General features: G+C 48.7%; 1 protein-coding gene across 3 annotated transcripts in view; it reads right to left on the bottom strand.

The window, feature by feature from the left end:
• Window positions 1-14,778, bottom strand: part of LOC146839640 (uncharacterized) — a 390,678-nt gene that overhangs the window by 202,851 nt on the left and 173,049 nt on the right. For all 3 annotated transcript variants that reach the window (XM_085651728.1, XM_085651727.1, XM_085651729.1), the window contains one exon: window positions 13,433-13,528. In XM_085651728.1, the coding sequence (XP_085507854.1) occupies window positions 13,433-13,528 (96 nt within the window). The remainder of the gene's footprint in view (window positions 1-13,432; window positions 13,529-14,778) is intronic.

Here is a 14,778-nt window from a genome sequence, read left to right as displayed (position 1 = left end):
GTTGGGGTGGTACTGGTGGTGGTACTGGTGGTGTTGGTACTAGTGGTGGTACTGGTGGTACTGATGGAGGTACTGGTGGTGGTGGCAGTACTGTTGGTCTTGGTGGTGGTAATACTGGTGGTGGTTCTGGTTGGTGGTGAAGGTGATACTAGTGGCAGTACTGATGGTACTGGGGGTATTGGGAGTGATGGTGGTACTGCTTGTGGCTGTGGCACTGGTGGTGGTCAAGGTACTGGTGGTGGTACTGATGGTGGTGGTACTGGTTGTAATGGTGGTGGTGGTGCTGGTAGTGGTGGTACTGGTGGTACTGGTGGTGGAAGTTGTGATGGTGGTACAGGTAGTGGTGGTGGTACAGGTGGTATTGGTGGTGGTGTTGGTGGTACTGGTGGTAGTGGTACTGGTGGTTGTAGTGGTACTGGTGATTGTACTGGTGGTAGGGGTGGTGGTGGTACTGAGGGTGGCACTGGTGGAGGTACTGGTGGTGGTGGTGGTACTGTTCGTGATACTGGTACTGGTGGTGGTATGGTGTTGGTGGTTATGCTGGTACTGGTGGTGGTAGTACTGGTGGTGGTACTGGTGGTGGTACTAGTGGTGGTGGTACTTGTGGTGTTGGTTGTTGTAGTTGTACTGGTGGTGGTACTGATGATACTGCTGGTGGTACTGGTGGTAGAAATGGGGGTACTGGTGGTACTGGTGATGGTAGTGGTGGTGGTGGTGGTGGTACTAGTGGTACAGGTGGTGATACTGGTGGTGGTGATGGTGGTACTGGTGGTTGTACTGGTGGTACTTGTGGTGGTACTCGTAGTGGTGGTGGTGGTGATTGTGGTACTGGTGGTGGTGGTAATATAGGTGGTACTGGTTGGGGGTTACTGGAGGTGATGGTACTGGTGGTGGTGGTAATTGTGGTGATGGTGGTACTGGTTGTGGTGGTAGTGGTACTGGAGTTGTTGGTTGTACTGGTGGTGGTGTTGGTGGTACTGATGGTAGTGGTGGTGGTACTGGTGGTGGTACAGGTGATGGTGGCGGTACTGGCCTTGGTGATGGTGATACTGGTGGTGGTACTGTTGGCAGTGGTGCTGTTCGTGTGTGTGGCTGTACTGGTGGTGGTGGGGGTACTGGTGATAGTGATGGTGGTGGTGGTACGGGTGGTACTGGCAGTGGTACTGGTGATGGTACTGGTGATGATGGTATGGGTTCTGATCGTAGTACTGGTGTTGGTAGTACTGTGGTTGTGGTACTGAAGGGACTGGTGATGGTGATGGTACTGGTGGTAGTAGTTTTATTAGTTGTGGTGGTACTGGTGGTGGTACTGGTGGTGGTGGTACTAGTGGTGGTACTGGTGGTCCTGATGGAGGTACTGGTGGTGGTGGCAGTACTGTTGTTGGTGGTGGTGGTAGTACTGGTGGTGGTTCTGGTTGGTGGTGAAGGTGATACTAGTGGCAGTACTGATGGTACTTTGATGGTGGTATTGGGGGTGATGGTGGTACTGCTTGTGGCTGTGGTACTGGTGGTGGTACTGATGGTGGTGGTACTGGTTGTAATGGTGGTGGTGGTGCTGGTAGTGGTGGTACTGGTGGTGGAAGTTGTGTTGGTGGTTCAGGTAGTGGTGGTGGTACAGGTGGTATTGGTGGTGGTGTTGGTGGTACTAGTGGCAGTGGTGGTACTGATGGTAGTGGTACTGGTGGTGGTACTGGTGGTACTGGTGGTAGTGGTACTGGTGGTTGTAGTGGTACTGGTGGTGGTGGTACTGGTGATTGTACTGGTGGTAGTGGTGGTGGTGGTGGTACTGGGGGTGGCACTGGTGGAGGTACTGGTGGTGGCGGTACTGTTCGTGATACTGGTACTGGTGGTGGGATGGTGTTGGTGGTTATGGTGGTACTGGTGGTGGTAGTACTGGTGGTGGTACTGGTGGTGATAGTACTGGTGGTGGTACTAGTGGTGGTGGTACTTGTAGTGTTGGTTGTGGTAGTTGTACTGGTGGTGGTACTGATGATACTGCTGGTGGTACTGGTGGTAGAAATGGTGGTACTGGTGATGGTAGAGGTGGTGTTGGTGGTGGTACTAGTGGTACAGGTGGTGGTGGTGGTACTGTTGGTGGTACTGGTGGTGGTAGTACTGGTGGTGATACTGGTGGTGGTGATGGTGGTACTGGTGGTTGTACTGGTGGTACTTGTGGTGGTACTGGTAGTGGTGGTGGTGGTGATGGTGGTAATGGTGGTGGTAGTATAGGTGGTACTGGTTGGGGGTTACTTGAGGTGGTGGTACTGGTGATGGTGGTAATTGTGGTGATGGTGGTAATGGTGGTGGTAGTAGTGGTACTGGAGTTGGTTGTACTGGTGGTGGTACTGATGGGAATGGTGGTGGTACTGGTGGTGGTACTGATGGTGGTGGTTGTGGTACTGGTTGTGGTGGCGGAACTGGTGGTAGTACTGGTGGAACTGGTGGTGGTGGTAGTGGAACTGGTGGTACTGGCACTAGTGGTAATGGTTATGGGGTACTGGTGGTGGTGGTACTGGTTGTAGTAGTGGTGGTACTGGTAGTGGTGGTACTGTGGTGGTGGTTCTGTTTGTGGTACTGGTAATGGTAGTGTTGGTGGTACTGGTGGTGGTGGTAGTACTGGTGGTGGTGGTGGAGATGATGGTACTGGGGTGGTTGTAGTAAAGGTGGGGGTGGTACTGGTGGTACTGGTGGTGGTAGTACTGATGGTACTGATAGTGCTGGTACTGATGTACTGTTGGTGGGAGTACCTGTGGTGGTGGTGGTATTGGTGGTACTGGTGGTGGTACTGGTGGTGGTGGTACTGGTGGTGGTAGTGGCGATGGTGGTGGTGCTGGTACTGCTGCTGGTAGTAGTACTGTGGGTGGTGGTGGTGGTACTGGTGGTGGTGGCACTAGTAGTGGTGATGGTGTTCTGGTGGTGGGGTTGGTACTGGTGGTGGTAGTAGTGCTGCTTGTGGTGGTGGTGGTACTGGTGGTCGTAGTACTGGTGGTGGTACTGGTTATACTGATGGCGGTGCTGGTACTGGTAGTACTGGTACTGGTGGTAATGGTAATGGTGGGAAAACTGGTCATGGTACAGGTGGTGCTGGTGGTACTGGTGGTGGTACTGGTGCTACTGGTGGTGGTGATAACACTGGTGGTTGTGGTGGTACTAGTTGTGGTCATACTGGTTGTTGTACTGTTACTGGTGGTGTTGGTGGTGGTGGTATTGGGGGTGATGGTGGTACTGCTTGTGGCTGTGGTACTGGTGGTGGTCGAGGTAATGGTGGTGGTACTGATGGTGGTGGTACTGGTTGTAATGGTGGTGGTGGTGCTGGTAGTGGTGGTACTGGTGGTACTGGTGGTGGAACTTGTGGTGGTGGTACGGGTAGTGGTGGTGGTACAGGTGGTATTGGTGGTGGTGTTGGTGGTACTAGTGGCAGTGGTGGTACTGATGGTAGTGGTACTGGTGGCGGTACTGGTGGTACTGGTGGTAGTGGTACTGGTGGTTCTAGTGGTACTGGTGGTGGTGGTACTGGTGATTGTACTGGGGTAGTGGTGGTGGTACTGGGGGTGGCACTGGTGGAGGTACTGGTGGTGGTACTGTTCGTGATACTGGTACTGGTGGTGGTATGGTGTTGGTGGTTATGGTGGTACTGGTGGTGGTAGTACTGGTGGTGGTACTGGTGGTGGTAGTACTGGTGGTGGTACTAGTGGTGGTGGTACTTGTGGTGTTGGTTGTGGTAGTTGTACTGGTGGTGGTACTGATGATACTGCTGGTGGTACTTGTGGTAGAAATGGTGGTACTGGTGGTACTGGTGATGGTAGTGGTGGTGGTGGTGGTGGTACTAGTGGTACAGGTGGTGGTGGTGGTACTGTTGGTGGTACTGGTGGTGGTAGTACTGGTGGTGATACTGGTGGTGGTGATGGAGGTACTGGTGGTTGTACTGGTAGTACTTGTGGTGGTACTGGTAGTGGTGGTGGTAGTGATGGTGGTAATGGTGGTGGTAGTATAGGTGGCACTAGTTGGGGGTTACTGGAGGTGGTGGTACTGGTGGTGGTGGTGGTGGTAATTGTGGTGATGGTGGTACTGGTGGTGGTGGTAGTGGTACTGGAGTTGTTGGTTGTACTGGTGGTGGTGTTGGTGGTACTGATGGTAGTGGTGGTGGTACTGGTGGTGGTGGTGGTACTGATGGTGGTGGTTGTGGTACTGGTAGTGGTGGCGGAACTGGTGGTAGTACTGGTGGAACTGGTGGTGGTGGTGGTGGTGGTAGTGGAACTGGTGGTACTGGCACTAGTGGTAATGGTTATGGGGTACTGGTGGTGGTGGTACTGGTTGTAGTGGTGGTGGTACTGGTAATAGTGGTACTGTGGTAGTGGTTCTGGTTGTGGTACTGGTAATGGTAGTGGTAGTGGTACTGTGGTGGTCGTAGTACTGGTGGTGGTGGTGGAGATGATGGTACTGGGGTGGTTGTAGTAAAGGTGGGAGTGGTACTGGTGGTGGTAGTACTGATGGTACTGATGGTGATGGTACTGGATGTACTGTTGGTGGCAGTACCTGTGGTGGTGGTGGTATTGGTGGTACTGGTGGTGGTAGTAGTACTGTGGGTGGTGGTGGTGGTACTGGTGTTGGTGGCACTAGTAGTGGTGATGGTGTTCCGGTGGTGGTGTTGGTACTGGTGGTGGTAGTAGTGTTGCTTGTGGTGGTGGTGATACTGGTAGTCGTAGTACTGGTGGTGGTACTGGTGACACTGATGGCGGTGCTGGTACTGGTGGTACTTGTACTGGTGGTAATGGTAATGGTGGGAAAACTGGTCATGGTACAGGTGGTGCTGGTACTGGTGGTACTGGTGGTGGTACTGGTGGTGATACTGGTGCTACTGGTGGTGGTGATAACACTGGTGGTTGTGGTGGTACTAGTTGTGGTCATACTGGTTGTGGTACTGTTACTGGTGGTGTTGGTGGTATTGGGGGAGATGGTGGTACTGCTTGTGGCTGTGGTACTGGTGGTGGTCGAGGTACTGGTGGTGGTACTGATGGTGGTGGTACTTGTTGTAATGGTGGTGGTGGTTCTGGTAGTGGTGGTACTGATGGTGGTGGTACTGGTTGTAATGGTGGTGGTGGTGCTGGTAGTGGTGGTACTGGTGGTACTGGTGGTGGAAGTTGTGGTGGTGGTACGGGTAGTGGTGGTGGTACAGATGGTATTGGTGGTGGTGTTGATGGTACTAGTGGCAGAGGTGGTACTGATGGTAGTGGTACTGGTGGTGGTACTGGTGGTACTGGTGGTAGTGGTACTGGTGATGTAGTGGTACTGGTGGTGGTGGTACTGGTGATTGTACTGGTGCTAGTTGTGGTGGTTGTACTGAGGGTGGCACTGGTGGAGGTACTGGTGGTGGTGGTGATGGTACTGTTCGTGATACTGGTACTGGTGGTGGTATGGTGTTGGTGGTTATGGTGGTACTGGTGGTGGTAGTACTGGTGGTGGTACTGGTGGTGGTACTAGTGGTGGTGGTACTTGTGGTGTTGGTTGTGGTAGTTGTACTGGTGGTGGTGGTACTGATGATACTGCTGGTGGTACTGGTGGTAGAAATGGTGGTTCTGTGGCACTGGTGATGGTAGTGGTGGTGGTGGTACTAGTGGTACAGGTGGTGGTGGTGGTACTGTTGGTGGTACTCGTGGTGTTAGTACTGGTGGTGATACTGGTGGTGGTGATGGTGGAACTGGTGGTTGTACTGGTAGTACTTGTGGTGGTACTGGTAGTGGTGGTGGTAGTGATGGTGGTAATGGTGGTGGTAGTATAGGTGGTACTGGTTGGGGGATTACTGGAGGTGGTGGTACTGGTGGTGGTGGTAATTGTGGTGATGGTGGTACTGGTGGTGGTGGTAGTGGTACTGGAGTTGTTGGTTGTACTGGTGGTGGTGTTGGTGGTACTGATGGTAGTGGTGGTGGTACTGGTGGTGGTGGTGTTACTGATGGTGGTGGTTGTGGTTGTGGTGGCGGAACTGGTGGTAGTACTGGTGGAACTGGTGGTGGTGGTGGTGGTAGTAGTGGAACTGGTGGTACTGGCACTAGTGGTAATGGTTATGGGGTACTGGTGGTGGTGGTACTGGTTGTAGTGGTGGTGGTGGTGGTACTGGTAGTAGTGTTACTGTGGTGGTGGTTCTGGTTGTGGTACTGGTAATGGTAGCGGTGGTGGTACTGTGGTGGTCATAGTACTGGAGATGATGGTACTGGGGTGGATGTAGTAAAGGTGGGGGTGGTACTGGTGGTGGTAGTACTGATGGTACTGATGGTGATGGTACTGGATGTACTGTTGGTGGCAGTACCTGTGGTGGTGGTGGTATTGGTGGTACTGGTGGTGGTAGTAGTACTGTGGGTGGTGGTGGTGGTACTGGTGGTGGTGGCACTAGTAGTGGTGATGGTGTTCCGGTTGTGGTGTTGGTACTGGTGGTGGTAGTAGTGCTGCTTGTGGTGGTGGTGGTACTGGTGGTCGTAGTACTGGTGGTGGTACTGGTGATACTGATGGCGGTGCTGGTATTGGTGGTACTGGTACTCGTGGTAATGGTGGGAAAACTGGTCATGGTACAGGTGGTGCTGGTACTGGTGGTACTGGTTGTGGTTCTGATGGTACTGGTGGTGGTACTGGTGCTGCTGGTGGTGGTGATAACACTGGTGGTTGTGGTGGTACTAGTTGTGGTCATACTGGTTGTGGTACTGTTACTGGTGGTGTTGTTGGTGGTGGTAATAGTGGTGGTACTGGTGTTGGCACTGGTGGTACTGGTGGTACTGATGGAGGTAGTGCTAGTGGTGGAGGTACTGGTGGTGATACTGCTTGTACTGGGAGTGGCGGTGGTACTGGTGGTGGTACTGGTAGTGGTGGTTGTACTGGTGGTGCTGGTTTTGGAGGCACTGGTGGTACTGGTAGTACTGGTGGTGGTAGGGGTGGTGGAACTGGTGGTGGTACTGGATGTGGTACTGGTAGTGGTATGGTGGTACTGGTGGTGGCACTGGTGGTAGTACTGGTACTGGTGTTACAGGTGGCACTGGTACTGGTGCTGGTAGTACTGGTAGTGATGGTACTGCTGGTGGTACTGATGGTAGTACTGGTGGTAAAGGTGGTGGTGGTGGTACTGCTGGTAGTGGTACTGATGATGGTGGTGGTACTGGTGGTGGTACTGGTGGTGGTACTGGAGGTGGTGGTACTGGTAGTGGTACTGGTGGTGGTGGTACTGGTAATATTGGTACTGGTGGTGGTGGTACTGGTGGTGGTAGTACTGGTGGTGGTTGTGTTACTGGTTATGGTGGTGGTGGTACTGGTGTTGGTGGTGATACTGGTAGTTGTACTGGTAGTGGTGGTACTGGTGGTGGTGGTACTGGTGGTGGTGGTGTTACTGGTTGTGGTGCTGGTGGCAGTGGTGGTACTGGTGGTGATGGTACTGTGGTAGTGGTACTGTGGGGATGGTACTGGTGGTAGTTGTAGTGGTATTGGTGGTACTGTTGGTGGTAGTTGTGGTGGTGGTACTGCTGGTGGTGCTGCTGGTAATGGTGGTAGTGATGGTACTGGTGGTGGTAGTACTGGTGGTTGTGGTGGTGGTACTGGTGGTGGTGAGGGTGATACTGGTGGTGGCACTGGTTGTACTGGTGGTACTGGTGTTGGTACTGGTTGTGGTGTCGGAGAGGGTGTACTGGTGGTGGTTGGGGTACTGGTGGTGGTTGAACTGTTGGTACTGTTGGTGGTGGTGGCACTGATGGTGGTGGTACTGGTTGTACAGGTCTTGGTGGTACTGGTGGTGGTGGTACTGGTGGTGGTGGTGATACTGGTGGTGTTGGTACTGGTGTTGGTGGTACTGGTGGTGGTGATGCTAGTGCTGGTGGTGTGGTAATGGTGGTGGTGGTGGTACTGGTGGTGGTGGTGTTTGTACAGGTGCTGGTCGTGGTAGTGGTGGTGGTGGTGGTAGTGTTGATACTGGTAGTGGTGGTACTGGTACTGGTGGTGGTGGTACTGGTGGTGGTAGTGGTGCTGCTTGTGGTGGTGGTACTTGTGGGGGTGGTGGTACTGGTGGTGGTGGTACTGGTGGTTGTACTGGTGATAAAGATGGTGGTGGTGGTGGTGGTACTGGTACCTGTGGTAATGGTGGGGATACTGGTGATGGTACTGGTGGTGCTGGTACTGGTGGTACTGGTTGTGGTGATGGTACAGATGGTGGTACTGGTGGTGGTGATGGACCTGGTGGTTGTCTTGGTACTAGTTGTGGTTATACTGGTGGTGGTACTGATATTGGTGGTACTGGTGGTGGTGGTACTAGTGGAGGTACTGGTGGTTGCACTGGTGGTACTGGTAGTACTGGTGGTGGTAGTGGCGGTGGTGCTGGTACTTGTGGTGGTACTGCTTGTACTGGTAGTGGTGGTGGTACTGGTGGTGGTACTGGTGGTGGCGGTACTGGTGATGGTGGTACTAGTGGTGGTATTGGTGGGGGTGATATTGGTGGTGGTGGTGGTAGTATTGATGGTGCTGGCACTGCTGGTGATAGTACTGGTGATGGTTAGGGGATGCCAAGCTCCGGCACAGTGACCCATCCAGCAGGTGGTGGTTCATAATTGTTCCTGCATTGTTCAACAAATGTCTGAGGTAGTACTTTTCCACCGTAGGCGTGGATTGAGGGTTCTTTGAAGAATAATATTGTACTGCAGCTCAAAAGGGGGTCAGTGTCTCGACAATCATCTTCGGGTGTAAGTCTGACAGGGCTCGCTCTGCAGAGATTTGCTAATAAAGCATGTTTGTATTTTCTGCTGCTTAACTTACTCTTCATTGTTTGCGAAGGCATAGCAGGTGGTTGTGAGCAATAAGGGCCACTTCCTTCATTATGGCACCCGAACAGTGACCCCACAAGGTGATTTGAGGAGTCTAGGGTGTCGTGTGGTAGGTCGGGCGGATCGGGGTACCCCACATGATCGAGCCTTATTCTCTCATCTGCCCCCCCCCCCCCAGGCTGATCGGGCGTGTCCTCTTCTGGTGGTCACCAGCTGGTGTCCCGAGAATTCAAAACCCTGGAGTTGACTGTTTGGTCTGAAGAGTCGGCAGTGGAGAATAATTTGACTTGACCTGAGTGCACCAGGTGAGGGATTTGATTTTTGGAATATTGTGGTGCCACTTTTGGATGGCACTAGCTGATTAGGTGTGTCTTGGTACGGTCTGTGAGGCCATGTTGGTTTGCACTTGGTGGGTTTGCGAAACCTTTTTGTAAAGGCACAGAGTGTTTGCGAGTAGTCTACTTGACCTATTGGAAATTTGGCCCGTGTTTGAAAAGGCTCGGGGCTGTTCCCGAACAATCTGCAAGGCCAATTGGAAATTTGGCATACTCTGTAAGAAAAAGGTCTGGGGCTGGTGAGGCCTGTCTTTTGAGTTTGGTGCCGTCCTTGAACTACAGAGTGTGAATTTCAGGATATTTGGGTCGGTCTCTGGACCGTTGTTGTGGGATTGGGGTTTATTCATCCGCTGAGGACAGCACATGTGTCTTATATTAAGATGCCATGTTTGAGTATATTTGGGTGCTTTGGATGTCGATGTTGCTCTACTGATGCTCATTTGAAGGAGAGTCAGCCTGCGCTGCCTGAGGGTACCCCTAACTTTGATATATATGTCAAGCATGGCATTGGTCCTATTATGTTTAGCACATTGTGAAATAAATGTACGAGGGAAAATGCGGACTTGCAGTGGCCACTTACTTGCACATTCGATGAACAAAAGTTTAATTTTTTGCAGGACAAGTTGTTTGCTCAAAGGAGCAGACAGTCAATGTTTGATTCTCTGAGACTGTGGCAAAAGGAAGCGAAGCAACAGCGTATCAGAGCAGAAAAGGAGGTTCAGAAGAGAAAGACGCAAACAATCACACAGAAAGCAGTGGCATATGAGAGAGAGAAGATAGAGAAGGGCATTAAATGCGCAGACTGGAAGTTTCGGGTTGAAGAGCGAAAAATGTTATGTTGCTTGATATCCTACAATCCCGACACTCCAGCCTCTGGCTCTCGAGGCTACTGTTGCTCTCCTTCCAGCTCCGCGGCTTCATTTCTGTTCCAACCCCGAAAATACATTCTCCCATGTCTTTTTCAGAAGTAGTCCGGCATATGTATTTAGGTTGTTAATATTGCTGGGTTATTAACTAACATTTAGCATGTCATGTAAAAGGTTTCTGAGTACCCACATAGTTGCGAGTGTTTGAGAAGTGTTCTTGACACTTCTACGACTGAACATAATATTTGTAAATCCGGGCAAAAGTGAATTCCCCCCCCACCCTAATCTCAAACCGTTTAAATGAACCAGGAAACTACACTTTCAAATGGCATTTCCACACACATAAAGTCACTTTAGGAGCACAGCATGGGTGGCGGGCACGGCACCTGGTCCAGTTCACTATACGCTCATTAACAACCAGCCTCTCTAACCAGCCTATGTTATGCAATGTTGAAACCCAAATACTGTTGTCAGACATACTGTGACCAAGATCACTTACAAAAATATTGTCCAACTGGAGTTAGTTATAGAAAATCTACACACAATAATATTGTCTGACTGTAGTTAGTAATGTAAAGTCTACACTGAAGAGGTGTGGCGCCACGGCCAGGGCGACTGACTCCGGAATCTGGGGATCACGGTTCTGTCCCCGGCGCCAGCGGCAGATTAGCCCAGCACAATGTGACTCTGGGCAATAGCTTGCTTAATCTTCCCGATGGCCCCCAGTGCCTAGAGACCCTTACGGGTGATTGTTTGCGCTTTACAAATGTGGATTATTATTATTAACACAATATCTATGTCAGGTGATATTTTTGCTAATGATATTCGTCTGAGACACAACCAGCTGAATTTATGGAAGAATGGTTGAGTATGTGACCTCATGGTTGGATGGGTGGATGAATGGTTAAGCAATTGTATGGACGTATGACGACATGTTACAACAAACCTACAGGCTGATGTCCTAGACAGCAATAGTGTTAATGTTACAAACATTTGAGGCATACTAATATTTTGGCAGTGCAAGCATTAAACCTGAGCCAAGCCCTATTGTGCTAAAAATATCTACAAAATTCTAATAACCAATATTAAATATCACAGTTAGGGAAAAGTAATGATAAGCATACATTTCAGGTGACCCTCAGACCCCCATTGCCAATCTTCAACCACCCTAGCTGGTCTACAGAGCTGTGAGGACATCCTTCACAGATCTTGGCCTCATGTACCTTTTGAGCTCCTCTGCTGTTCATGAATTCTTCCCCCCGCCATCAGAGACCATTCACATGCTTTCTGTATGCACATAGTGTCCTATTCCCTACATCCAGATCACACTGTCAAGAACCTTTTTGTCAATATTAGTCCATGGAGCAATCTTTTGTCCTCCAAGCCCTCAGATCTAAACAAAATCCTTCTGATCTCATACCCATGCATGGGCAGTAAACCCGTTTTTCTTTCCATCTCTGGTTTCCGCATTAGCGCCAAGATGCTCCTTGGAGTGATAGTAGCGCTATACAAGTACGCTTTTACATTACATTACATTACATGCAAACCTTTTGATTCTAACTCTCTCAACCTTATGTTAGAGAGCTTGAGGCCCTCAGAATCATTTTACTGCATTCCTTTCTCCCCTTGCAGGAGTTCTTAAACCCTCTGCATCCCCACGTGCAGTTTGATCTGACGTCTGGGTTCTTTCTATTTTCCCTCATTTCCCTTCCTACCAACTGCTAGAATTAAATTGGCTGGCTCAACTACGGCTCCACAAATAGTGTATCATAGGTAAAGACCACCTGAAAAAAACCAAAAACCACCAATATGATAATAAGCTGTGTTTCAAACACAAAAGAGAGATTAAGTCAATTCATTAATGACAGAAACCTAAAAATGGGACTTACCCGTGAATACTGGGTAAGTCAGCCAACCTCTCATTGGCAACTGCTCAGGAAAAGTCTTTACCTATGATGCACTTGTCTTAAGAACATGGACCCAGAGTATCCTTTTTCTGGGTTCTTTTGTACGCAGTAGCTGTTTCGAGTCCTGACGAAAGCCGTGCCATACTTGAGGCTTTAAGGCTGAAACATGTTGACAATTATCACTATCACCACGGTCTAAAAAAATTGTTGACTGCAGGTGCACTATTATTTTAATTCTAGCCAAGGACGCATTACGAACAAAGCTGTGTTTTTACGCTCTTGAGCTATTTTTATTCCCACTTGCACTTAAAATCACATAATCATAAATAACAAAAATATTTTCTTTTTGCGCTGCGCCCTCACTTATACCATTAGCTCGCCATTGTGGATTTAGCACATCCCACTTATTTGACCAACAAAACATCCTTGAGCTCCTCCCTCATAGAGAGGGAGTTGTAGCCCCCAGAGGAACTAGGGGTTTCCTCTGGGATGGAGAATCCCAATGATGAAGCATGTCACCTCTGGTGAGTGAGGGATTTCGTCCTTTTAAGGGATATGCCCACTGTTGTTTCTAGGCGGTATTTCACTTTTTTATTTGGGATCTTTTGATCCATTAATGATGTAGCAGTTTCTCACATTTTCTAAACTTTAGATAGACCCCAGGGTTTCACTTGGTTTTTGATTCGATGAAATAAATTAGACTGTGATTGTGTACAGGTGGCATTTTTTGTGCATGATGAATAACAATACCATGGGGTGCGTAATTCATCCAGTGCGATGAATACCACCAATTACAAGTGTTTAACGCACCAAAATCCGTATGATATGGTAAATATAGTATGGTTTTACCCCGGTAGTTTTGGCAGGTTTGACTTGCCGAAATTAAACAAAATTTGAGTGATTTACCTCATTCGATAATTATCCAATGTGTTAAATACCCAACAACCCATAATTTGAAACTGTGCATAAACAGAGGTTTACACACGGATAAGAACAAACCGCCCAACTCGTAATCAGGTCCTTTGTGTTTTGCAAGTGACAATAGAACATGGACTAAACATTACATATTATAATGTCAGTACAAATGGTGAAATTCCACAATAAAGAATTAATTGTCTCCCTTGTTCTCCAAAGAATGCAGTTGCTATGAGATTAAATGTTATGTTGCAGATAGCCCATTAAATAGAAGTTACATTAGTTGTTCATATAGTATACATTGGCACAATCTATATTATTAGCCCCACAAGATAAAATGGAAATGATAAGTAGTGTCAGACTGTATCCACACTGGACAGGTTGTCACATTTGGCAGATGCCGAGTGAGTTAGTTCCGAGCACTCACGACAAAGATAGTGGAATAAATGTATAATATTTGTAATGACATGTAATATTTTAAAATGTGCTGCATTTTAATCCAGGTTTAGGCTTGAAGGATGTCAACAAATAGTATGATGAAGACTGACGTACTGATGACCAACAATGCATCGTTTATGCGTGGGCATGCATGGCCTAAAAAACAACCCTTTCTTCCTTACCGTCCTGGCAAGTTGATCCTGTAAATCCAGCTTCACATTTACATTGGCTAAATGGACAATAGCCGTGCTGGCAGCTGGAAGAGGAGCAGGATGCCGCTGCAGAAGGGAAGGAGACAAACCATAGAGCGTTATAAAATTATTATGAGATGTTCACAATCAGGAAATGATAAACAGAGACACAGCAATGGGGTTTAGTTTAACAACCTGATGCGCCATGGAAGTTTTAAACTTCTCTCACTTAAGCATCTTAAAACACTGCAATAAAGTTCTATGAAATCCAGGTTACATCATTGCGTTTTTGGTGACATGGAGTGATCTAGTAACATAAGCTGCAGAATATCTTTCAACTCTCTTACTGTGCAATCCAGGTAAGCACTGCTGTTACACTCCACTGGGCCAGCCACCCAAGCAATGCTTATTTTTTCACCATTTATTTCATTTGAAAGTGGCACTGCTCTGTTAATTCAAAGTCTGCAGTGCTAACAGCTCATAAAATAAACATATAGGAGCACAGCACAAGGCCCCATTAACCTATGCCAATACAACAATCCCATTACAGCAGCCCTGTCTATGAGGTATTTGATGTAAAGTACATTGAAGGACGGACAGTCTGAAACAGGTTGTTTTTACAGCTCGTTTTCTGACAACTAATCAGGCGCACAAAAGATTCTGTAAAGTTTTAACCACATTTCTCTTATCTTAATTTGCTTATAGTTCAGAAAGACCGCTGCCAATGCGGAGTCTTCACTCTTTTTTACTGCAACATAATGCGGACATCACTTGCCCAAAATCATTTGGTACCAGACAATGCTAGTAGGGGAATTAAGGGTACCGAAAATGTTGACCTATTACCCTAATTCCAAGTAGGTCGGTGTCAAACCCTGCTCAAGAAGGCACATCGCACACATGGATTACTGGGTCCCAACCATTGTGTTTGAGGGTATTTACAAACTGAGTCAAGTAGTGGGGAGTAGTGTGGGAGGCACACACTCAGAACTCAAAAGCAAACAAACCGACACAATAATTCCACGTCCTGCCTGTGCATGTCCTTTTGAAAAAGAACAATACTGTTAATCATAGTTATACTAATTACTACACTATCCAATTTAGGGTATATATCATGCGTCACATTTCCACTGTGGGTCTTCTGACCCTCCCTTTCTTTTCAAGCTCTGTCCCACCCAGGTGGCACTATCTAATACCCCTCAGTAAATCGTGGCACGATCAATAATTTGCACTTGGTTTCCAACATGTTCAAATGAGCACCCAGTGTTCCAGCAAGTAGGTATATCAGCTTGGTCCTGACAGTAACCAACACCAGTGACCTTGGTGTACTGCGTTGCCAG

This window comes from Triturus cristatus, chromosome 4_1 (assembly GCF_964204655.1).
Source record: "Triturus cristatus chromosome 4_1, aTriCri1.1, whole genome shotgun sequence".
Lineage (NCBI taxonomy): Eukaryota > Metazoa > Chordata > Amphibia > Caudata > Salamandridae > Triturus > Triturus cristatus.
Note: the sequence above shows the minus strand (reverse complement) of the source record. Positions and strands in the feature narration are given on the sequence as shown.